Here is a 27,086-nt window from a genome sequence, read left to right as displayed (position 1 = left end):
TTAAAGAGGAAATATGTTGCTACAAGTCCTTTGCATCTACCATCACCACCACCTCCACAACCTCCTTCTCCACCTGAGAATCCCTTGGAAATTACCCCTCAGGATTCTCCACAGTCTCACCACCCATGACAATGCCGATGATGGGGGAGATACATCTCCCAATAGATCCATGGACAGATTATACAATTGATCCCCCAACAGATAATGATCCAGACCCTTACCCAGGCCAGCCATCTCCTCCAGACGACAATGCATCCCATCAAGAACTCATTGCTAGGGCTGCATAATATCATGGGGTGGCATTACACAAAGAATCACTAGAGGAAGATTTTTTGTTCGAAACTTTAGGATCCACACACAGGTCATCACAAACACTTCCCATGCTTAAAAGCATAATGAGACACGCAGATGAGATTTTTAAGGACCCAGTAAGAGCACGCATATTGACTCCTAGGGTTGACAAAAAATATAAGGTTTCCCCTACAGACCCCATATTTATCAAGGGCCAGTCACCATTAGATTCTCTGGTAGTGTCTAATGCTCATAAGTGGGCGAATTCCCAGACATCAGGAGATGCTCCTCTGCCAGATAAGGAGTCCAAGTAAATTGACGCTTCCGGCAAGTGCATAGCTGCTCAAGCTTCGAATCAGTGGCGCATTGCGAATACGCAGGCTCTTTTAGCCAGGTACGACCGGGCTCACTGGGATGAGATGGAGCAATTGCTTCAATAACTCCCAGATGAGTATAAAGCTAAGGCTCAGGACTTCGTAAATTAAGGTAAACTCATTTTTAATTCCTCTATACGTTGTGCTCTAGTTGCTGCAGACACCGCGGCTAGAGATGTTCATTTATTTATTTGCTGAGTTTTATATAGCGCTGACTGGACCCGGAGGTATCAGAGCGCTTTACATGAGTATCAGCGAGGTACAAGTTGCAAAATTACATCAGTTGCAGGAGCAAGTATAACATAGGAGAAAAACAGTGATTAAACAATAATATGACTTAGTTAGCACACAGCATAGCCAAGACACACGTTCAATGGGGCAAGGAAGGCGGAGTGGGAAAGGTTAAAAGGAGACCTAAGGTGGGGTCGACTAGGGGAGAAGGTCAGTACGGAGAGCAAAGGAGTAGTCCAGCAGCAATGAGGATCGGAAGAGAACCGCAAAAGTGGAGGACCCAGGTCACGGGAATCAATAGCATTATCCCTACATGACGGGATATACCAAAATCAATACAAAAACCAAAAGGTTAATACTAGCATGTTGCTCAGTATACACACTTGGTTAAGAATTTCTGGGTTCAAGCCAGAAGTTCAACAATCCATATTTAATACATCTTTTGATAAAGAACATCTCTTTGGTCCAAGCGTCGCTCAAGTGTTCGAGAAGATGATAAAGGACACTGAAGTGGTCAAGTCCATGGGAGCGCTCCAATCTCCATCCAACAGAGGCTCCTTCTGTAGCTCCTTTTACAGAGGAGGGTCTAAAACCCTATCCCCAGACCAAAATATCTCAACATATAATGGTAACAACCAGTCCTCTTCCTCCAGAGTATGTTTTCGAGAAGGTTATAGAGGCAACAAATTTAAAGGTAGGGGTAAGGGCAACACACTACATAGCGCCCCTTCCCTTAATAAACAGTGACTTGCCCATGCTTCCACCCCGACTACACCACACCTGTCAGGGAAAGACTTCAACAATTTCTTCCCGTTTGGCAGTCCATAACAATAGACAAATGGGTGATTGGAATTATCCAACATGGTTATTGCCTGGAGCTTACCAGCAATCCCCTAAACATTCCACCTCGATCCCACAAATTGTCTCCAGAACACCTACAATTGATAGAACAATGGCTCGGGAGTTTACTCTCTGTATTTTCTCATTCCCAAAAAAGACGGTTCCCTAAGGCCTATTCTGGATCTCCCAGAGTTAAACCATTAGAACACTTTCACATGGTAATGTTCAACAGGTACTCCCACTTTTACAAAGAGCAGATTTTATGTCTATTCTAGGTTTAAAAGAAGCATATTTTCATGTTCCAATGCATTTGGCTCATCGCAATTACCTCAGATTTGTGATAGCAGACAAGCATTACCAGTTGAAGGTGCTTTCCTTCGTAGTGAGTGCAGCACCCAGAGTTTTTACCAAATGCCTGGCAGTAGTCGCTTCTCATCTCAGAAGACAGCAGATTCACGTCTTCCCCTATCAAGACGACTGACTTATCAAAGTTAGCTCTCACCTGAACTGTCTACAACACACACAGATCACAATAGATCTACTTCATCAACTGGGGTTTACCATCAATGCTCAAAAATCTCACCTGCATCCGTCACAGATGCAGTCTTACCTAGGAGCCAGCCTGGACACAGTCAAAGGACTAGCCTCTCCCAATGTAGCCAGAATACGCAGTATTCAGTCTATGATTCTACAGTTTGAACCCAACCAAGCTTTACCAGCCAAAGTGTTCATGCAACTGCTGGGAATGATGACATCTTGCATCGCAGTAATAACCAATGCAAGGCTTCACATGCGCCCCCTACAAGAGTGCTTAGCACGTCAGTGGAATCAATCACAATTAACCGAACTACTGTTGGTAGGTGGCCGTCCCCATCGCTCTCTGCAGTGGTGGAATCCACAAAACATATCAAAAGACCGGCCTTTCAGCTACCCTATTCCACAGATTATGCTCACAGCAGGCACATCTTTAACAGGTTGGGAGGGCTAATCTCATAGGTTACACAATAAATGGCCTATAGAGCAACAAGCACAAAAGTCTCCACATCAACTATCTAGAGCTTTTAGCAGTTTTTCTAGCACTCAAAGCTTTTCAAACTCACCTCATAGCCCAAACTGTCCTAGTCTGAACAGACAACATGACAGCGGTGTATTATGTGCAGAAACAGGGCGAGGCACACTCTCTCCAACTGTCAACACTTGCTCAAGCCATTTGGAATTGGGCAATCCATCACAAGATTTATCTTCTCTCAGAACATCTCCCATAAGTAAACAATCAAATTTCCGACCTCCTCAGCAGAGGGAGACTGCAAATTCACGAGTGGGAACTTCATCTCCAAGTTTTCCTTCCCTACTTTCAACAATGGGGTTTCCTACAGATAGAGCTGTTCGCCACAGCCAAAAACGCAAAATGCCCAAGCTTCGGCTCCAGGTGCCCACACCTTTCAAAGGGCAATAGCCTATGGATGAACTGGTCAGGGATATTTGCCTACGCTTTTCCGCCTCTCCCGCTCATTCCATGTGTTGTCCGAAAACTCAGGCAAACATCCCTCACACTAATTCTAGTAGCTCCCACATGGGCCCGTCAACCATGGTACACCACCCTGTTGGAGCTGTCAATAGTTCCACATCAAAAGCTGCAGTCTCCTCACACAGAACCATGGAGAAATCAGACATACAAATCCCAAAGAACTGAATCATGCCATCTGGCTCCTGAAGTCCTAGAGTTTGGTTATTTAAACTTACCACCATACTGTATGAATATTTTAAAGGAAGAAAGAAGGCCTACCACCAGAACTTGTTATGCAGTAAAATGGAAAAGATTTGTTAAATACTGCAACAACAAAATCAATCCTTTAGATGCTTCTATACAAAACATTATCTGATGCCTCTTACATTTACAGCAAACTCGACTAGCTTACACATCTATTCGTAAACACTTACCCAATCACCTTGACAAGGCATATCGATATTGTTTGCTCGTATTGTCTGCCTAGGACCATAGCGAGCAAGAAGGAAGCCTCTACTGAAAGGCCTGGGACTTTCCAACGTCGCCTGTAACCCTCCAGGCCATTAGGCGGAGAGACCCCGCTAGGACTAGCGGGTAGGGATTGTTCTGGGAATCCTAGAGGAGACAGGGAAACCGGGGCAGAGGGATTGGAAAATCCCAGGTAAGTTCCATCATCGCTGGAAACCAAATGGGGTGATCACCACTACGTCCGCTCTTGGTCTACGCACCTGTGCCATTAACCTGGTTATCATGGCGAAGGGGGGAAAGGCATAGGGTTGTTCCTTGCTCCCATCTTGGAGGAAGGTGTCCATGGCAGTCGAATGGGGGTCCAGCTTCCAGCTGCAGTACCTGTCGAGCTGGAAGTCCATTTGGGATGCGAAGAGGTTCATGGAGAAGGGACCCCTGGTCTGGAGTTGATGAAAGATTTGCGGATTCAATTTCCAAATGCTGGCATCCTTCCAGTGGCGCTAATGCCAGTCTGCTACCTGGTTGGAAATACCCAGGAGATGTTCCGCTGACAGGGAAATCTGGTTGCTCAAATAATATTCCCATAGGGTCCATACGAGATCTGACACGGTCTTCGACCTTGTCCCTCCTAGGTGATTGACGTAGCGTACTGCCGCTACATTTTCCATCTTGAGGAGGACTGAACATTTCACCTTCTCCTTGGTCCAATAGCGGTTGGCAAATGAGCCTGCCATCAGCTCCAGACACTTGATGCGCAGAGATCGTTCGGTGGAGGACAATTTGCCCCCAGTGGAGAATTCCCCACGTCGGGCGCCCCATCCGGAGCCGCTGGCACCTAACTAGATTACGAGGTCTGGTTGGGAGACGTAGATCGCCCTGCCATTGCAGGCATCCATGTGGGCTAGCAACCACTTCATTTCCTCCTTTGCCTCGACCGACAGCGGAGCCATTTGGGCACACATGAGGCCTTTCTGGAGGTGTTCGATTTTCAAACACTGTAGGGTCCTGTAATGAAGAAAAAATCACCTGGATAGATGGCAAGAGGAGCCCCACTATCCGTGCCAAATGGCGGAGTGACACATGGGATTTGGAGATGGTTCTCTGAAGCCCGTGTTGGATTGTGGACAACTTCCGAGAGGCTAAACTGAGAGTCCCTTCGGTCACGTTTATCAAGAAGCCCAAGAACTCTTTTGACTGAGATGGGGTCAGGGCTGATTTCCCTCCGTTTATCACGAACCCTAAAGATTCCAGTAGATCTACTGCAGTTTGCAAATGTTTGGACAAGCGTATCGGACATTGGTCCATGAGCAGGATATCGCCGAGGTAGACAAATAATCTTGTCCCTCATGTCTGTAAGTGCTCGATGACTGGCCTCATCAACTTAGTGAAACACCATGGAGCCGATGACAGACCGAATGGAAGGGCGGGGTATTCGAAGACTTGTGAGTCCCACAGGAATTGCAAGAAGCACCTGTGTGGGGGAATAATCTGTACCGTTAGATAAGTGTCTTTCAGGTCTAGATGGACCATCCAATCATACACTTGAAGAAGGTCCTGCAAGAGATGGATACCCTCCATCTTGAAATGACGGTAGAGTAGACAGGAGTTGAATTCTTGTAGATTGCCCGCCATCCCTCTTCTCCACTAAGAAGAGGTTGTTGATAAACCTGCGAGGGTGAATCATCGATCTCACTATTGCTCCTTTCTGTAACAGGCTGACTATCTCCTGATTCACCAACGCCTTTTATTTTGGTGGAAAGATCAAAGGAGTAGGCTGATGGGGTGGGATTGGAGTCCCATAAAACTCAATGTGGAAACCTCCCACTGTTTGGATTATCCAAGCATCTGAGGATAGCTTTTCCAAATTCAATTGAAAAAGGGCCAGTCGCCCTCCAACTGAAATGCCTGTCGGGTCCTGAACTCTCACCTTGGTTGTTGCCGCCTTTGCCTCTTTGCCAGCCTCTGCCTCCGCAGCGAAGGGGGTAGGACATTGTCTGGTAAAAGTTACCAAACTTGCTGGGATCCTGCCATTGGCCGCGTCTCGAGTCACCACCTCTGGAGGCTGGCTTAAAAGGACAGCCGGACGAGCGCCCCCTAACTCGCCCATCTGCGGTTTAAATATCCTCTTGATTGAGGATTGTGCTTTATCAAAGCAATTAAAACTGCTTATGAATTTCCATAAATCCATGATAAGTGGATCCCCAAACAGGTTTCCCTGGGCTATTGTCCCTGCCTTTGATGTGGAGAGCTCCCAAAACATGGGGTCGATCTTAATGAGAAGTGATCTGCGCCTCTCTGTAGATATCGCACAGTTCGCATTTCCCAGGAAGATGATGACCCTCTGAGCCCAGTTTGATAGCATTTATGTGGATATGAGGTAAACGGAGGCCTTGGCATCCTCCACCATATCCATGATTTCTGCTAACGGACCTGCAATGTCCAGGAGCTTGTCCTGGCACGATCGCCAAGACAGATTGATGCCCTTCTTGGGGTCGCGGCCACACTTGGCGAGGAAAGTGGCCATTTTGGGGTCTATCTCCAGTGTGGTTGCCACTTTACCCTCCAAGGAGAGCCAGAGGCACTCTGCTTTAAGACATCCTCCCACTTCCTTGTCTAGGGAGCGGGTCACCAGTCCACGCATCTCGGGTGCAAGAGATCATCAGGATCCAGCAAATTCCCCTGCGAAGGGAGGCTGGTGTCTGTGGGGGGATGACTCTATCGCGGGGCCGGGCGTTGGGCGCCATGGTCTAGAACCATCCCCGTCCCCATCTGATGCGTTGGGGGAATCAATCCCATCCCCTGGGTCCGCCAGTGGTAGTGTAATTGGGTCTAGTCCTGAAGGGCCCGGTGCCTGAGGTTCTAGTATAGGCTGGGCATCCAGAAAAGCCTGCTTGATGTGCGCAAACGCGTGGAGATCGACGTTGGCGTCATGCTTGCGCTGTTCTGGGTTCTGGGGTGGGGTAAGCGCTTGTGTAGCCGATTGACCTGGAGATATGGGGGCAGGGGCCCTTTAGTTACATCCCTCGAAGTGAGGGGTTTCTGGTACTGCACCTAGAGTTGAAATGAAAGCGCTATCCCTAACTAGTAGGGAGCGTGCCCAACCGCACTCAAGGAAAATTAATTTACATGTGCATTCCGGTAATCAATTGAAATGTTATTTCATTTCAATTTCTTTCAAGAATCCTATTCATTTTCCTCACATAGAATCCATCATAATTATAGATTAGTAAATGTTCTTTTCTTTAATATAGCTGCGCCCAATGTATTTCAGGCCCTGCCCTTCGTCAGGGGCTTGCTCCTACAAAAACCGAAGAAACTAGGCTATAAGTCTATTCAGGTACATGGCGTAATGATCATCTTTTATCTCCAACTGCTACCAGTTAACTGAACTTGGCAACCCTGCCTAATCATGTGTTGTCATGCCATCTATTTATCACAACCATCTCTCCAAAGTGCATTGCTGTCCTGTATATACATGTGATATAGACTGTTGAAAAAAAGGAATGAAAAAAAGTGCAAAACTTTATTTAAAAAGACCAAAAGTGAAATTACATGCTGGAATCCGTCCACAACGTGACTGTTTTAAAAATCATGCAATAGTTCTACTGTGTAGTGCGTAACAGCCGCGGTTCACCACTCCTTATAACCCGAATTTTAAAACTGCCCTCTAATGGTGTGACTTACTTTCTGGGTTAATAAAACATGCTATAACTAATTTTCATCGATGTCACTACTGCAAAGTAAAGGGTATGTGGCCATCAAAAACTGCAGCATAGTAGCGACATTAAATAGCCCGTATATACTATGTCTGAAATAATCACTCACCGGTAATGGTCTTCGCAATGTTTCACGCGTCTCCCGCAGTGAAGTTGAATGAAAGTGTTACCGTGTCTGACCTGACCCGGGGTTTAAAAGTGATATCGTACCTGGAAGTATATCACCGCATGTGAAATTGGAGCCCAAGCAGGTACCCACAGTTAAAGTAAAAGAGTATGCATCGCGAAAAACTTGAAATTATGTAGAACTCATAATAAAAGTACACAAGTTCCCACTGTGGCCATCGATTTGTGTGATGAGAATCTGCTAAGTGATAAGAAATCTAAAGTAAACGTAAGGTCCTAATTGAGAATGATACTAAGAATACATGATAACCCTCCCTTACGAGGTGAATCGATGATGAAGCCTGGGTATATGACCCGCTAAGCGTCAATAATAATGATGATGTCACAACTGTAGCTATCTTCTTAAGAAAATAGCTAAAAAATGAACGATCTGTATACAATGTTACTACCACATTAAATCACAGTGTATTCATAATACATTCTATCTTCTTGTCCCCATGAGCTGAAAACAGAAATAAGGTAATTAAAGCATATACATGCTTAACTAACAGTCAAATACGACCTCTCCACTGTAGTTGTATGATAATGGAGGCAAACTTGTAACACAATAGTTATAACCAGAAACATATACAGTGTCAGTGACACATTGAATGATAAATAATTGTAGGAAAGTCTTATTCAATGCATAGAATGTTCTTATACGAAGCATCCTACAGAAGACAGTTAAAGTCCATGCGTTCATTGAGACCCTTGGGATTCACTGTACCCGAATAGTTGATCCAAAATATTTCTCTTTGGAGTAAGAAACGAGTATTGCCCCTCCCCATTCTGATGGGTGCTTGCTCAAGTATCATATATCTGAATTGACTAACGTTGTGGTTATTAAAATGTGTGGCCACTGTAGATTTCTGATTTTTTGTACGAATATTGCTTTTGTGTTCACAGAGTCGTGTCTTTATTTTCCTCTGTTTTTCCAACGTAAACTTTGCCGCAGGGCATTTCAACATGACCTTCAGTTTGATGGTAGTTCCCCTGGTGGGGTGAGATAAAGTGTTCCCTTTGATGATGGAATTACAGCTCCCACAGTTCATACATGAGAATGTACCTCTGTGTTTTTCAGGTTTTTAAATGTATGTTTTGTTCAGAATTTGCCAGTATTTTAGTATAGCTTTCTTTATCCTAAGACTGCGGGGTGAAAATGTTGATACAAACACTTCCCTCTTTTTCTCTTATGAGGGTGTTTCCTTACTCTTGAGTAAACTTTCACGTGATTTGTTCTCTGCTTTGTGTACCGCTTCTTGTTTGGAGTGGAGTTGGGTAACCCCTTTGTCTGAATTTCTCCACCATGGTATATGAACTGCTTTGTAAAAGGTCCTCATCGGATGATATTCTTTTTAATCTAAGTAGTTGTGAATATGGTAAATGATTCCCTGATTGCAGTTGGGGCGCTCCCCACATGTTAGGGATAGCACTTTCATTTCATTTTCATTTACCTCATACTCAGGAGGATTTACCAACCTGCACCAATAACCTGGTTTAACTTCAGTAGAGAAATTGGTACCATAGTGATTGCGTGAGTCTTACCAATGGGTCTAACTGCGCCTGGAGTGCCAAGAGTCTCTTCTCCAGGGGGGCTACCACCTGAGACACAGCTCTGAGGATGGAGGCGTACATCCCTTCACAGAACTGGTCGTCTATTGAGAGGTAGGTAACCTCCTCCATGTACTCCCCAGATTCTTCATATTCCATTGAAGTAAACTTGGTCAAGGAAGCAGACCTCCCACTCAGCTGCGAGGGATATCACTGGCAGACTGCCTAACTAATAATAGGGACTGCCCCCTGATACTCTGAGAGGTTAACTAAGCATCAGGGGTGTCCCTTATCCTATTGTGTAACCGGTTGTTCTTACCACGCACAGTGTTATCCCTTCAGGTGCCGGCTCGCTAGACCATTGATATCCCCTATGCCTCACGAGCGGTGTTTGAAAATCCAACACCTGTGTGTCTGAGGATATTAATAGCTCGCCCGATCGAGTGGTAATTGACAAACCTGCCCATGAGCATAAACCGCAGCCGGAATACGCCGCTAATGACAGGCAGTGAAACTGACGTGTTCCAGCTGCCCGGGGGTTGAGGACGCGCTGCGCGCGTAATTAGCTAGTGTGGGCCCTCCACACCGCGGCTTAAGCGAGCCTGGGTGACGGCGACCGCTTAGGAGCGGAAAGCCCCCGCAGTGCTGGCAACTAATGCTGCCTAAACATGAAGAAATGCGCACCATACATTTGTTATAGGCCCAAAAAAGAAGAAAGAAACAACATTACTCTGTATTGCTACTGGAGCAGCGAAGAAAAAGGGGGCTAGACTGGCTTCACAGGATGTTATACAGCAGACTGGAATATGATTTGATGGACTTTGTTGTTTTCACTTTCCCAGATGTTCATGGCAAATGTAGTCTTTCGTAAGTTTCATAGTTCTTGAAATGGCTGCTGGAGTTTACAAGTTATGAATAAAGTGAAGAAAGTACAGCCTAATCCTCGCCTCTGGGTCCTGACATTGAATCAAAGCTTTCATGGAAGGATTAAAAAGAGTAATACCACCAAGGATTCCTCCTGCCCCAGTATGGAATCTCAACATTGTTCTCACAAGGCTCATGGGGCCACCTATTGAACCATTCCACAAGTGCCCTTTGCCATTACTGTCATGGGAGGTTGCTTTCCTCATTGGCATCACATCACTGAGGAGTGTTGGTGAGCTACAGACGTTAACCTTAGAAGAACCCTTCTTTCTGCTACACAAAGACAGGATAGTTCTCCGCACCAACCCTAAATTTCTTCCCTAAGTAGTTTCGGCTTTTCATATAAACCAATCAGTTGATTTACCTGTTTTCTTTCCCCAACCTGATTCTGTAGCAGAACGCACTCTTCACACGCTTGACGTTAAAGGAGCTTTACTGTACTACATAGATGGGACAAAAGGCTTTCGCAAACCAAAGCAACTGTTTGTTGCATTTGGTCCATCTCACAAAGTCAATCCTATCTCAAAATTTGGTATTGCCAGATGGATTGTTAAATGCATTCAAACATGCTATGCTAAAGCTAAAAGAACTTTAACCATACCCCCTAGAGTGCATTCCACTTGCAAAATAGGGGCTTCAATGGCCTTTTTAGGTAACATTCCTCTAGCTGACATATGTAAGGTAGCCACATGGTCTACACCAGTGGTACCCAAACTTTTGACTCCTGAGGACCACCACTGAATCACTACTGGAATCCGGGGAACCCCAAGCAATTTGTACAATTTAAATTTCAAACATTAGCAATGAATTACAATTATTCAGGAGTGGCAAAGCTATCTAAGTGACTGAGTTACCCATAGCGAGTGAAATAATATGCCTGTATCCCCTTGAAGTCATAGTTCATAGTTAAAAAGCTTTATTCGATTTGTAAAACAAACCATATAAGCAGAACACCTACATATATAACATACATTGCTAAAAAGCCGTCAAAGACACGGCAATAAGAAACAATTCACGGGGAACCATTATATACATAATAACATGCATGGATAAAAGGCATCAAGGACACAACAAGAGGGGGTTCCAAGAACATAATATAACCAAAGTTAAATTTCTACTATACAAGCTGTGAGCCAAAAGACTAAATTCATTTAAAGTGCATACAGTATACTATGTACATGATATATTGCACAGGAATAAATAAACAAATATACAGACAGGAATATCATAAAACTATGATTTTCCTGGCAGCTGTACATTAATAAAATATACAGACAGGAGGCCATTGTAAAAACAGGACACAGTCTGAAATATCATACAACTATGGCTTTCCTGGCAGCTGTACATTTTAATATATATGTCGCTACAAAGAAGCAGATATCCATATCCTCTAAGGAACTAAGTAGCCGTAAAGCATTCCTCGTGGAACGAACATTGTGTTTTAAAAAGACGGGTTTTAAATATGTTACCCTAAAAAAATGATAAAATTAGCAAAACAGTAAAAAATGGCAGCAGCTCTGGCGGGAGACATAGTCACAAGGGCAAGCTATATCAGATCTAGAATTCATTGTAGGAAATGCAACAAGATGATGGACGATTCCCAATCGTAAGCGTGTTAAAACAAACCGGTGAGAGTTACGAGTGACACCAGAGAGGTAAGGTTGAAAACCAGTGGGTAGATTGTAGTCCCGGTAGGTCATCACGGTTTGCAGTTTCCCAGACACCTTTGCACGACCTTCTTTCTTATGACTTAAAAACCTTAGTTTAATATCTTTTTTTGGGATTAAAGCCACAGATCCAGGGTCAAGAAAAATGTCAAACTGGAAAAGTAAATGAAACCAGTGGTATATGTACTTAAGCCAGGGGATGCGTGAGGAGTGATCCAACCTGAGGCAATCAAGAATTATCTCCTGGGAAAATTGGGTTTCAGGCTTGGTCCAGATTGAGCGCCAAAGCAGCAAGGGGCGCAGTGCTGCTAGATCCGAAATAAATTCAATTCCTACTTCTTCATGGATCAGTTCCACTGAAGCTGAAGGTGGTACACATAACAGTTTCCTGAGGAACTTATTTTCGTCTCTCTGCACATTTGGACCAACACAATGACCCCAGACCCCGGCGCCATATAGTGCTGAGGACACACATTTTACATTATAAATATTCATCATATCTTTAATGCTCCTCACCCCAAGTTTAGATGAAAATCTAAAGATGCTATTGGTGGATCTCTTCGTTTTTAGGCTGATGTTTTCGAACTCCGATTGCCATGACTCACTATTAGCAAAAGTGATACCTAAGTAACAAAAGGTTTTTACTTGTACCATCTTGACCTTATCAATAAAAAAGCTGGAGTGGGTTTTCTTAGCTTTCATCCCACAGGACATTACAAAGGTTTTAGATTTATTTACTAGTAGCTTCCTACTTTCTATATACATCATAAATCTATCAATAAGGCGCTGTAAACCAATCTGTGTGCGGGACAATAGCACAGCGTCATCCGCATACAATAAAATTGGCACCGGTTTACCTCCAATCAAAGGTGCATCAGCAGGGGTCTGGCACAATATAGAATCGATTTGGTTAATAAAAAGGGAAAATAAAAGGGGGCCAAAACACAACCCTGGCGTATGCCTCTTGAAACTTTAAAAAAGGAGGTACATTCGCCTAGGGATCCGTAGCGCACTTTGCATGACAGTCTCTCATATAGCCTGGCCAAGAAATGTACAATCTCCTTTAGTGCTCCTGCCTCTAACAGGACCCTTGAAGTCAAGTCCTTCATTTATTCAGGTATATGGCATGGGCGGAGCAGGGCAGTAGATCAAGTAGGTTGTCTTAACTGTGTTTATTCAGACGCTCCATATTTATGGCGCTTAAATCATCAAACCAGTGTCAGTAAGCCCCCTGCACACATTTTAATTTGAATAAACTTTTGTTTATTTAAGGTTACTCCTAGAAGTTATTTGGCCTCAAACCTACTTCCCGAAGTGTACTTTATTTCATTTTGCTGTCAAAAGCAACAGGACGTCGGACACCATAAAACATCATTGTGAAATATACTAAAAAAGATCTATGTGCAAACTTTATTATACTTATTGCATGAATCCAACATCTGTTAAAGGCGTTTACATATATTAACGCAACAACGATAAATGGTGACAGTTAAGGATATACAAACACATCAGTGATTCACCAGTTCCAAAACCCAATTATCTTTTAAGTATTGTTTTAGGTAAAAGTGCAAGGTTCAAGCCCACTTAGGTTGTGTTATCACTTCCAGCAGGCCCCTGCCCCCACGCCTCTCGTCCCATTTCTCTCCGGAAGAAGTCAGTACTCCATTTTCTCTGTTCATGACTCTTGGGCACTAACACTTCTCAGCTCGTCTATTTGACCTACAATCTCTTGTCGTTGCTAATTACTATCCAGACCCCCCAGGATATAGCGGCATGGATTAGCAAATTTAGCGGCACAAAAATGGAAATTTAGCGGCACAAATATGGGAATTTAGCGGCAATTTTGCGGCATTTTATGTGGCCATTTTTCCTACAACAAACACAGATATCTTAGTTTTTTTAGTTTTTTAACAACATGAAGCTATGTATATTTGGTTTATTTGCAATGTAGACACTTCCCTCGAGCGTGTGCTTCACAATTATGGGCTGCTGCGCATTCTTTTTATATTTCAGACCCTACCATTAACCCCATTGCCAGCGATCCTCCGTAACCTACAACCAGTAATTGACAAGTCGCCTTTCAACAACACTATGACTTCTGTTCTGCAAAATACAAATATACAACCTTGTGATACAATTGGCAAAGTCCTATGGTACGTGCACGTCCTACACCTTCACCAAACTAAACATAGAACAATCCCATCTTAACCTGATCGACAATTAAACTTAGCTTAAACCACAATAGCTGTGATCAGACAGACTCCCGACATTCTGTAAGCGCTATGGGGTTCTACAGTTGGTATCAATGCACTACGTAAAAGCTGGTAACATTGGCAGTGGAGACAAGAAAGCAGACTAACACTGCTTCTTTCTTTCTACCAACCTTTCCCTCCTTCCTTTCACTTCCCCTTCTTTTGATGTATACACACTTGTCTTCATTCCTTGTCTCTCATCTTATCTATTTGCTTTGGTATTCTTTCTTCTTCTCGTCTTTTTTTTTTGGTGCAACCCGTTTTACTTCTGTCTCTGTTCTTTCACACACTTTCCCCTGCTTCTACTCTCACATTCCTGCCTCTTCCCTTGCACCTTTTTCCGTAGTAATACAATCCCATCCTTGGCCACACCTCTATGTTCTCATTTCCCTTGTTACATAGGCTTATTGAACATTAAAAGCACACATTAAGTTAATGTGTGCTTTTAATGTTCAACAAGCCTTTGTAATTTTCTAGTATTAGATTCACTTTTGAGCCGAAGTGTATTCAAGTGTCAATATATCTAGAAATAAAGCCGAAGAATGTAAAACTTAAGCTGGCTTTAATTGAATAAAATGTTGCATAGCAGCATAATTTGCCTTTGCCTGCAACGTAACAGTCAACCTTGACACATAATTTGGTCCTCTATATATGCCGGATTCCTGAGTCAGGGGTCTAGGCTGCTTTTCTTGCTGAGAGCTTTTGTTCTTGAATTTTGGTATTGCTTTACGTTCCCGCCCGCTGCTCTTGGTGCTTAGAAGGTTCCCTCGTTGAGCTGAGGTTTTCATAACACGACGCTGCTTATACATCTGCTCCTTTAAAACAACACTGTATTTGAGAGCAGTACTTGCGTTGAGCCAGCAAAATTAAATGTTAAAAGAAGCTTGTAAAGCCTGTCTTAACTCCGCTTTGCAGTTTATAAGTAAAGTACGGTGCGAACAAGCAGTGCTTCGATAATATTATTCTTTCCTCGTCTACCAGTTCAGAATTGTAAGCTAGATTCACCCAAAGCACAATTTTGTTTTTTAAATACTCCGGCGCTTCAGCCTCTCTTCGAGCCCCCCTCAGCTGCAGTGCCCCAGCCCCGCCAGCTCCCACAGTTCGAGCCCCGGGCTCCGTCTGCCTGCTCCCGTAACAAGTTCCCGAAGTTTGCTGGGCTCGCCTGCATAACATTAAAAGCCTTACTTCGGAGCGTTTACCATTTTTAAAACTGTTCAGTGTACAGTACGACCTACAGAGAAAAGCACATTCCCGGAGCTGGAGAATAAAGCACGCCGCTTTCTGAGACTTGTGTTGTTTGATCTCAGGATAGCTAAAGGCTTGGATCTTGGCCTGGAGGAAGCAGGTATTGGACGGCTGGACGGTGGCACGTAGTGACGTGTGCGCCCACAGCCAATGCAGCCAATGAAAGAGCAGTTTGTTTTGCTGACACTTTTTTTTGTAAATATCGCGGCAATAATTGTAAATATAGTGCCCATCGCGGTAATCGGCTGATTTCGCGATTTTTTCGTGAATCGCGAAATCGCGAAATGCTGGAGGGTCTGACTATCTCAGCCTCCTGTCGGCAATCCGGGAGTTTGGCTCCTCACCTCATGGCCTCGGCTCGGCCTTAGAGTTGCGTTTTTAATGCATGCACTGGCTTTTATTGTATGAGCATGTCATCAAGGCAGAAGAGTTGTGTATCCTTCGGGAGAAAGTACATCAGTTAATGTGATGACAATCACGCTGCACTCGCTTTGAGTAAATACGATATGTATGTGTGTTAAGTTATTTTAAGTACTTGTGTTGAGCCGCAAAACACTTGTGTTTCTCTTTGAGTAGCTCACAGATTCAGTGGGAGAAGTGCTTTCCTTCTAACCTGAGGTGTCCACACGCTGTTTAGCGACAAAGCAAGGCACAGCTCATCCATGGCCAAACAGAGGAGACTGGGAAGCAAAATGCTCTGGGGGTGGGCAAAAAAACAAGAGGACATAAGTACTTCCATGCGGGCATGACTCGGAGGCATCCAGATAGAATCTGATAGTAAAATAAGGCCGATCACCACCCTTCAGCTTGCACCTAAAGCAGAATGGACAGATTTTTTTGCGACCCCGCCACCCCAGCGAAGTCATTCACAGTTGTTATGTGCTGTGAGGGCACATGGGCGTTTTGTTTATTATGACGAAAGGCGCTCGAGACCTGCGGACCCCTGCTAATGTGTCACATACCCCTGGGGGTCCGCGGACCACAGTTTGGGGACCACTGGTCTACACCACACACATTTACCAAACACTGTTGTGTAGATGTGTTAGCACGTCAACAGGCTAACGTAGGCCAAGCAGTACTTAAAAGACTCTTCTAGACAACTGCAACATCAACAGGTTAGCCACCGCTTTTGGAGTATACTGGTTTGTAGTCTATGCAAAGTATGTGTATCTACAGCACACATGCCTCAAACAGATAATGCTACTTATCAGTAAGCATCTGTTCTTGGCATGTAGAGCTGTAGATTCACATGGCCCACCCTCCTCCACGGGTACCTGAAGTTGTTGCAGTTTTTCATTGTATGTTTATACGCATGGACATCTCTATAGTACACTTACTCACTCCATTCTCACCCTCTTGTGGGAAAACAATCTAATAATGGAGTGTATGATCATGCACACTATCACTGAAAGTAGGAGACACTTTACCTTGTGACTAGGAAAGACTTCTTCAAAGAAAAACAACTTGCAAACATCCTGACCCAACACTAGATAGCAGGAGTATGCAAAGCATGTGAAACTACAGCTCTACGTGCCAAAAACAGATGCTTACTTGGTAAGTAACATTATCCTTATGGACTATGATGATGAGGATAAGATCGGCCAGCCTTACCTAGAGAACAACGGGTACAAGGAGCTTCAATCTGCCATAGGTCTTGATACCTCCCCAGACCCTGGACCAGTTTCTCCCCTATGGCCCGCCACAAACGCTATGCCACTTTTGCTATGATTATTCAGAGGACAGCGGAGGCTCTTGATCTCAAACTTCCCACTCAGGAAGGTAAAATCAATGTGCATTTTATGACATCTAATTATGTGCACTCAGACTTTTTATGTACATTCGTTTGGCTTTTCTTTAAATTTACTACAGTCTAGTGCTTTTTGGTAACGTTTTATTATTTCCATGAAATCAGCCCACAAAGTTAATCGAGGGCCTGGATGAAAAAAAATTATCTATTGTTCTGATTCTTGGCTGTCTGGGCCTACCATTGGTTTAATAAATAACTGTCTGGCCAGTTGAGTTCTGGGCCCCTACTCCTATTCAATGAGGCTCTTACTAATACACTATTATTTACCTGAACCAAACCCTGCTCAGGCCCACCTTTGTATCACCAGATGTTATTGCTCTTCTCCAGGTGACCCAGCTTTCCTCACCTAGCAGCTCATTCTGAGAATCTTGTGTTGCACTTTCGGCCAGGGAAGGTAAACTCAAACAAATTTACTGCAACTCCCCCTGACAGGGAATCAAAGAGGATAGAGACTTATGGTAAGCAGTTTTTTTTCTTCTACAAGTTTGACAAATCGCTCAGTAAATGCCAGCTGCCTTCTGGGCTGCTCCTTCTACTCCTTTTGGTACTCTGTGGGCCAAGTATTGCCCATGGTCACAAAAGAAGCCCAGGATATACTTTCCCAGGTCATACAAGATAGTTGTGATGCAGTCAGTTCACCGTCTGCTGTGGACTGGCTACTACTGATTCCCTTGGGCTGTTGGCACCAGTGTGGCCATTCGCAGGCATGCCTGGTTGCGGCCCACTGGCTTTTCAGGAGACGTTTGGGCCAGTCTAATGGACATGTCATTTGATGACTCCTGACATTTTGAAGATAAAGCAGACTGGACCCTGAGTTCTTCAAAGAAAGCAGGACCACAGCACTCTCCCTGTTCTTTCTGCCCCTCTACGTCAGCTGCACCAGCAGTTTCACCCCCACTGTGGCTTTAGGAAGAGCTTCAAATATCGCCAACAATCTCAGCAGGTGCAACAATCACCCCAGCCTTTTTGAGGTCCCCACTGGAGAGGCCAAAAGGGACAGTGTACATCCCAGCCTTCTGCCCACACACCCCAGCTGGTGCCAACCAAAAGCCTCTTTTACTTGGCCTTGATGGTACACGGCCACCCTGTCAGAGGCAAGATCCAACACTTTTTGCCAAGATGGTGAACAATACTTAAGACAAGTGGGTCCTGCAAATTGATCTGCAGGGTTACGCATTACCATTCCCTGCTGCACCTTTCACCATCCCCAGATCGGCTGGCAGGGGACCTTCTGCTGCACTTGCAGTAGGAAGAGCAAGGACTTTTGGCCACAGGAGCCATTGATAGGGTATAGAAAGGATGGAGGCCTCCGTCCCATTTTAGATCTTCACTATCTCAATTCCTATTCGCTAAAAGACAGATTCATGATGGTCACTCTGGCACAAGATTGTCTGTTCTCGACCTCGGAGACTGGATGGTAGTGCTGGATCTACGGGATGCTTATTTTTATATCCCTGACCCGCAGTCCCACAGGTGTTACTTTAGTTTCACGTTAGGCAACGAGCATTTTCAGTTCGCTGTGCAACGTTTTAGTCTCACAAATTGTGATCTTACCTGCCACCTTTGTGTACTAATGGTCTTTCATCCTTCTTGGGTTTATCTTTCATCCTTCTTGGGTTTATCTTTCACTTCTCCTCCAGAAAAATGTGTCACTTTGCTATAATCCTCAAATCCTGCCTGACTTGGTTTATTTGTCTGCTGCTCTAAGTTTTTCCCTTGAAACAACATAGGTGGTTATGCAAAGTTTGTTTTTGTAAGCCTTGGTGTTCATGATGCTAACTGGGCTCTTGCCTTGTTTCTCAGAGGAGTCACACAGCACATCTTTAACAGTGGAGAAGTATTACCGGAGTTAAGTCTTGTGTAAAAAAAAGCCATGAGATACTGAAGCGTTTATGATGTGATGAAAAACTGGTGCAGTTTCTTTGCAGCAATTTTTGCGTAAGGCTGCTAGGCTAGCATCATTAGCATAAGAGGCGGGTTTGATACCTAAGTGTCAGTGAGGTGTAAAGGTTGATTATCCAGATATTTTAAGGGTGGAGCACTGACGGGAGGATAGTTTGGGGGGTTTCTTCTTAATGTTGAGGTGAAGATTGGAGATCTGAGAGAGAAAGCCTATGAGTTTCTAAAACCAGTAATTAGATTGAGTTGAAGAGGGGCTCAAGGAGGAAGCCTTTCATAGAGGAAAGAGCTTCGGGAAAGTTAAAAGTCAGTTTGTTTGCGTTTTGAAGCATTGCTTATTGGCGTGTGTGATAAGGGATTTATGTATTTTACCTGTGTTTTTTTGTGCTTTCACTAAAACAAAGACTGACATAGTCTCCATATGCTTTTCAGTTTTTGGACTCGGTGCTTGCCGCCACATGTTCCTTCATATACCATTGTGCGTAGTTTTGGATTTTAATGAATTTGTTTTTTTGTGAAGCCAGAAAATGTATCTGGGGAACTGCAATGTTATCTTTTAGTAGCAAGCATTTCTCTGAAGCTCTATTCCGAACTGCATACTCGGCATTTATTTAATAAGACTAATTGTTGTACAATTGCAGTGATTTGTTCAGTGTTTAAGCTATGGACTCCATTATGCATGATACAACGTAAGGCATAAACATGCAAGATATTAATCATCTGATGGACATATCCTCTTTCTTTATTGCAGACCATGCTCAGAAGAGGTGGGTGAAGTTTGCTTTAGACAAGAACCACACCTTTTGTCAAGAACAATCTGACACCTCTCAGAGGAACCGCAAGAATTAGAAGAGACTATGACCACAGCAAGCATAATACAATGTATGTGCGCTATTATCACTGAAGTCATGCCCCATAAGAGACTTCACATCTAAGGAATGGGCACAACGAGCAACAACCAGTTGCAAAGATGCAAAAGAAACTGACCAAAGTGGGAGGAATACTGTTTTGTGAGACCTAAAATCATGTGATACTTGGCACAGAATTAACCTATTCCATGCCCATCATTTTGATTTTACTAATCAGGAATAGCACTCTAGTACTATATTCTCAGCTAAGAAATACAACGAACTGTACGGAATGGCGGATCCAACTTCTGTCCTGTGTTTCTCTTTATTTATTAGAGTGTCCTGTTGCAGTATTGGAAGGTTCAAAGTTGCCGGAGGCTGAGCACAATTGTGACAGTATGTTCTCATTTTCTCAAAACATCTGTTGGATGTTAATGTTGCATTTTGTTCTATATAAATAAACTGTGTATGGGAGACCCACTACACAGATAACAGAAACACGTGTTAGTTCTTATAATAACGTCATCTGCCCACACTATTTCATAGCCAGTTTTGGCTCTCATTACAATCAGGTCTTATATTGTATTTTACGAATTCAGCCCAAAGCTGTGTTTGCTGTTGTTTCCTGCTCCTCCTAATTCTGGCAATTATGTCTGAAAACGTAATGTATTAAACCATATATTTTCACAGCAAGAAACATTTCTGTCTCTAATGTTTTAATTGGGTCTTTGCTGTATTTTTAAGTTTAAATATTGGGGAAAACCTGTAATGAATGCATCGAAATTATGAATGCAAAGGGAGAGAGAAAGCTGTGCAGTGGCATCACGTTCCATTACGCTACAACCACCACATTTTTCCTTTGGTAACAGGATGCTTGTCAACACTAAATAGGAAAGTGGTGTGGCAGGAGAAAACTCCATCAGCCATGGAATATCTAACAGGAGAGCTGTCTGTGCAGACATGTCCAGGGCATTATCGAAAATGCACTCGGAATAGTCTGAAATGGAATAAAAGTCAAATATTTCACGGATCCCTGTGAAATGAAAGTTTCAGCATTTTAGTGAAAGCCCCTAAACCACTCTGCAGAGCTTAAGTCCCATTAGGATTATGTGGAAATGGAGGACCAAAGTATGCGGCTGGGTTAACAAAGCGGCCTCTCAAAGAAAGACAAATGATATGGCATTATCCTCCACACTCACTGGCAATATTATTTCTATCCATTTGAGCTAGAAAACATATTTTTGTCAAAATCTGCAGTTTATGAGGCACATTTTGTGGGAAGTGACACTAACCCATAATTATGCAATATATGGTGGAGCCACAAAATCTCATAGTTCCACTGGCCCTTACCTTTGTTTTACCAAGACGGTTTCCATAAAAAATAAACAAAGCCCAAACATTCTAATTCCAATTAGTGCCTATTGTTAGCTGACGGAACCTTGAAGTGAAGAATTTTAATGATCGCTACATTCTAAAGGCAATATAGCAAATAGTGTTTTTTCTACATTGTTCTCTATATAATTAAGTGCTATTCTTTTTACGGCGGACAAGGACACAGTTCGTAATTTCACCTACCATTTTTAACAAACACTTCCCTGTTTAAAAAAAAACACCTTTTCAAGCTAACTACCCTACTATAGAAGTAAGTTTAAGTTTAAGTTTAAAATATTTATTGAGCGCGACATACACCTGGGTGGTTTCTTGGCGCTAAAGTAGAAGGCGACTGACTGAGCGAGGACAGCAACAAAAAAACAGCAACTGGGAAATAGGCAATTTGCTAAATAAGGGCCTGAGGAAATAAAAAGGTCTTCAAAGCTTTGCGGAAGACGGAATAGTCAGTGAGAGACCTAAGATCAAAAGGGAGAGAGTTCCAGAACATGGGGGCAAGAAAGGAGAATTTTGAGCCCCCCTGTCTTTTCTTCCGATAACGGGGCACAGTCAAGAGGAGTTGTGCCGAAGAGCGGAGGTCTCTGCCAGGGACATAAGCCTTGATGGCTGAAGATATAAATAAGGGGGCCAGGCCAGACCTGGCCTGGAACACCATACAGCCTAATTTAAACAAGGCGCGTTCCCGCACCGGGAGCCAGTGAAGGGTTTTCAGTAGGGGGGAGGTATGGTGGAATTTAGGCAGACCAAAGGCAAGACGGGCAGCCTGGTTTTGCACTAATTGCAATTTACGGAGGCTGTACTGAGGGATACCATTGTACAGAATGTTCCCGTAGTCCAGGCGGGACAGGACCAGTGCGGACATAATTAGCTTGAGTGCAGGGAAAGAAAAGAAACGGGAAATAGAACGGATAGTGCGGAGAGTAAGAAAGCAAGAAGAAACCACAGAACCAATCTGGGAGTGCATAGTAAGTTGATTGTTTAACTTAATACCAAGAGTCTTAACAGAGGAAACAGGAGTAGGAGGAGAACCAAAAGAGGGGGGCCAAAAGAGAGAATTCCAGGGACTGGAGCAACCACCCGTCACCACAAGTTCCGTTTTATCGGGATTGAGTTTCAGGTGGTTGAAGTTCATCCAGTCCCTGATGAAAGATAGAGTAGATTGGAAGTTGGAGATGGAGTCAGGAGAGGAAGAAAGATTGAAAATGAGCTGGAGGTCATCGGCATAGTTATATACCGAGACCTCCAGTTGCTGTAAGGCAAAGATGAGCGGAGCGATATACAGATTAAAGAGTAAAGGAGAGAGAGAAGAGCCCTGGGGAACACCGCACTGGACCTGGCAGGGGGTAGCTGAAAACTCCCCAAGATGGACCGCCTGGGTCCGGTCCTTCAAAAAGGACGAAAGCCAGATAAGGGCTGATCCTCCTATGCCCGCCGCCTAAGTAAGAAGCTGCACAACGACAGGAACTTATTTTAGAGATTCGGAGGCTACTTTGACTAGAGGAAAAGCTGTGTAGCCAATGAAAACTCTACACTTCTTTAAACTAAGCAAAAAGTCCACGTAAAGGGTCAAACTACCATGGACCCATAATGGTATGCACCTCCACTCCATGTCACTATACAGTAAACAGACATTACTACTTAGTCTTCTGAACTGATTTATATAATATTCTGTATATTATATACCTTTTAGATTTGGGTAACACTCTGCCGCTATGTGTACTTGTGAATACAAAATGGTTTGCCGGAAACATGTAATTCAATAATAATATCTCAAAAAGAAAGTGAGCGGCCCCAGTATATCAAGAGACAGGGTACCTTCTACAATTAATGTATCACAAAAACAATTTCTCTTGGATAACTTCCACTCATTCACCATATCTCACACTCTATTTTTCATATAGTTTCCACGCATCCTCAGTGAACTCTTAAAATAGGACCCATCAATAAATTATAAAAATGTGTTTAGAGACACATTTATTAAAGACAATAATAATCATGTAAATAACAGTTCATATACAAAATAATTTTCTATAGTTAAAACAGTCCTAAAATGAATATCAAATTAATTAAAATGTGATACAAAAAACATTAAAACGAGAGACAAAGTGACAAACATATATCATCATAAACCTGTTAATTTGATTGAATGTATGTTATAAAAGTCTGTGAATTCTGTTGTGCCTAGACTTCAAGGTTCCTCCAATTTAACAATAAACAAAATGAAGTGTTGATGCGTTTTGGTGGACAATGTATTGTTAAGCCACCTTCTTCAGGACACACAATCTTAATGTCCCTCTCAAGGATAAAATAATATATGTGCCTTACATTTATAATCCTCCTTTGGGATTAAGAGATGTCGATTATATCCCACTCAGATTTATTCGGTATTTCCACCCACCATAACACTTGGGCAATATGCTCCAATTGGTCTCTAAATGCTTAGGAGAACATTATGTGGTGGGCCCCGAAAAATACAGAAGACCTATATCTTCTGAATATCAAGATGGGGACTAAAAATCCCTCCATAGTTTCCAAAGAATAACAGCAATGTCCGCCCCATCTGTATCGTGCTTTCATGCACCTCAAGGATTTGACGTTCTTTTTGGAGTCGGAGAAAGAATGTTTTTGTGATACATAAATGGAATAATATTAGCCACTCCTCTGAGTGTCGTACTATATGTATACAACCTAATCCTTCAACTACCTTGAATAATATTGAATGCAATTCACAATACATTCAGAAAGCCAAATCAAGGTACTTCAAAGTCTTTAGAAACAATGAGAGATTATCATTTCAAGTCAATAACGGAATTTTGGTTCATTGAAGTCTATCATGAACAATAAGAGGAATTCCAGGTCTGCATGAAAGTTGGCCGCACTACTCAAACAACAAGTAGATTACACAGCATAGTTGAAGCCTCACTCAATGTTACAACGGAGTCACATGTGAGTAGACAATGATACAGCCATTGGGGAGCAAGGTAGTTCAAGGAAAGTGCCCTGATATACTAGACTTCAAAGATATTTGCTACACTGTAGTTTACATTTGTTCTTGTTTGACATGAGACCTTGATTACATGAGCCCCATTTATGGTTTTAGGAGACACATCGGACACTCACCATTTAGGCTTCCATCTTCAGATTTAGAACGTTACTTAGTTCTTCATTCAGTATAAACAACATGAAATAGTAATACAAGATAATGTTCTGAATGTCCAAAATGTGAAAAATTATAAGTGTGCCGATTAGCTATGTACCGTGCCTGTCCCCTGTGGCGAATTGTCATCCACTCTTACCACAAGTAACGCACACCTTGTTGAAGTTCCTGAAAATATGTTTTGAATAACTTTTTTTTTTTTACACTACAGTTCAGTCAAAATGCACAATGTAAGCAGCAATCTCAACTTTGGTATCCCCTATCTATATGTTAACAGATATTTAAATATGTTAACATATAGCCAAAGCTCCTTTTTCTACAACACAAAAGTCTGTTTATTCTCCTGGAATTCCACAACCACAGATGAGGTTTTGAGGGAGAGGGACTTCTGATGTAAAGCCTGTGGACTTCCATGAAAGGCTAAGTTCACTATAAATGCACGTTGAGAACACTTAGCAGGCCTAGGGATCCCCCCTTAATACCACGGTGAAATAAGGTATTAATACGTTTTAAAAATTTCCCTTTTCACAGACTAATGACTTGAGGTCCATTGACCCAAAACAGGATGCCCTGCCTACTGGTTTGCTATTTTGAGGTTTGGAATCTTGATTGGTGGTTCCACGAATTTTATTAACAGTTTTATTTGATAGAACAAACTGAGTCTAGTGAATGTTATGGAGCCCTCCAGCTTCCCAGGCCATCAAGGCAATTGTTGGCGAAGCAGTGGCAGTCGTACTGTAGCAATGGTATAGTGTATTGATCCTAATTGTACTCTTTTTAGGTGACTCCTTAGACATTTATCTCTATATGACGCGAGTCAGCAGCCCGCGTAGCATCTGAACTTTGTTTGTGGTGCCCTGGCAAGACGCCAGTTACCTCGTAAGAATCACAAAAAACATACAATTATTGCCACTAACAGGGCAGGCTAATTACATATTCGGAAAAACAAAAATTACACTGAAGGATGTCTGTAGAAATGTCTTCATACTGATCCTCATGTTTTAATTAAAGCTGTATCTAGAGCCGAATCCTCCACCAGATGACAAAATGTTCTCATAACATTGATAATACGAGCATTAACTAGAGTCACTGACCATTCTTATTGACAGCCGCAGTGATTTGCCACTACCTCATATCTTAAGCTGGAAGTAGCACTTTGGGTTGGAAATACCTAGCAATTATGACGGCTTTCAACGAGATTTGTAGTATAGACTCTTGATATATTCTGTTCTAGTTTGAAAATGCAATGACAAAGCCATGGACTCTACCTGGAGTCAAATGACCTTTTGCGTCATACGCAAACTGGTTTCCGGCCGGGTCAGGGAACTGACTCAGCCTTGATTGCCATGGTGGAGGAAGCCAGATGCATCCTGGATTCAGGAGGATCCGCAGCCGTGGTCCTCATGGATCTAAGTGCTGCATTTGACACGGTGGATCATGGGATCCTGATCCACCGTTTGGCCAACATAGGAGTGAGAGACGTAGCACTCAAATGGTTTGCGTCTTTCTTGAGTGGGCGGGAATACCAGGTCTGTGAAGGCAACATTAGATCTTTGCCTATCCCCCTTCAGTGTGGAGTTCCGCAGGGCTCATCTTTAAGCCCTACGCTTTTTAACATTTATATGGCCCCACTGGAGGAGGTGGTTTCACCCTTCGGGGTGAAAATAGTGACCTACGCAGACGACACCCAACTGATCGTCTCACTGTCGCTCCTAGAAAGCCATGGGGAAAAGTTTGCCTCCTGTCTTTCTGGCATTATGTCTTGGATGTCAGACTCCCGCCTTAAACTTAATGGCACCAAGACGGAGCTGATGCTCCTGGGCAACATGTACACCTCGCTCCCAAAACCTATGTGGCCCCCCTGCCTGGGTGCCCCCCCTGACCCAAAGGACGCTATAAAAAGCTTGGGGGTCTGGTTGGAACCGGATTTGTCAATGGGAACACAGGCCAAGAGAGTTGCAGGGACTTGTTATGGCCTGCTCCGGTCAGTGCGGAAAATTCTTCCGCTTCTTCCACCAAACTCAAGGAAGCTCCTGGTGCAGGGCCTGATTCTTTCGAGGCTCGATTACAGTAACGCTTTATTTCTTGCTGCACCAGAATCGACCCTCAACACGCTTCAGAGAGCGCAGAATGCGGCCGCCAGGTTACTCACTGGAACTCCAAGAAGAGCCTTGGCCAAACCCGCCCTTAAGGCCCTTCACTGGTTGCCGATTCGGGCAAGAGTGAAGTTTAAATCCCTGTGTATAGTGTTCAGATCACTTCAGGGCTCGGGCCCTCCCATCTTGAAGGACCTGATCCGCCCTTACAAGCCGCCACGCTCTCTTCGCTCTGAACACAGTAATTTGGTGGCAATTCCTAGAGCGAAGAAAGCAAAGTCCGGCGGCCGTCGGTTCTCCATAAACGCCGGGCAGTTGTGGAATGCCCTCCCTGTCGAGCTCCGCAAGGAACCCAGCCTTGGGAAATTCCGCAAGGCCTTGAAAACCCACCTCTTCCCTCTTGACACCTAATTCTCCGGTGCACACGGTTGTGGTTTTTGTGTCTCATTTTAGCGCTGGGACGCTCTAGGGCAGCCATGCGCTCTATAAATACTTTTTCATTTCATTCATTCATTTAATTCATTTCATGGGTACATGCGGGTTCAAGCACAAAGTCTCCCTTGAGCACAATTAACCAGTGGTGGTGCCACCTTTCAGTGCAGTTTTGCAGGAAGACATGAAAATGTAGACGTAAACACTTGTTTATGTTTATAGCAACC

The 27,086-nt window shown here is 43.5% G+C and overlaps 1 protein-coding gene across 1 annotated transcript in view; it reads left to right on the top strand.

Moving 5' to 3' along the window:
- The window catches only part of CHCHD3 (coiled-coil-helix-coiled-coil-helix domain containing 3), a 1,039,901-nt gene extending 1,019,419 nt beyond the window's left edge, over nt 1-20,482 (top strand). The window contains exon 8 of the mRNA XM_078677453.1: nt 19,689-20,482. Within this exon, the coding sequence (XP_078533579.1) occupies nt 19,689-19,712 (24 nt within the window). The 3' untranslated portion in view covers nt 19,713-20,482. The remainder of the gene's footprint in view (nt 1-19,688) is intronic.
- Nucleotides 20,483-27,086: the final 6,604 nt, after the last annotated feature.

The sequence above is a fragment of the Lissotriton helveticus genome, chromosome 1_1 (genome assembly GCF_964261635.1).
Source record: "Lissotriton helveticus chromosome 1_1, aLisHel1.1, whole genome shotgun sequence".
NCBI lineage: Eukaryota > Metazoa > Chordata > Amphibia > Caudata > Salamandridae > Lissotriton > Lissotriton helveticus.
This window is presented reverse-complemented; position numbering and strand designations above follow the sequence as displayed.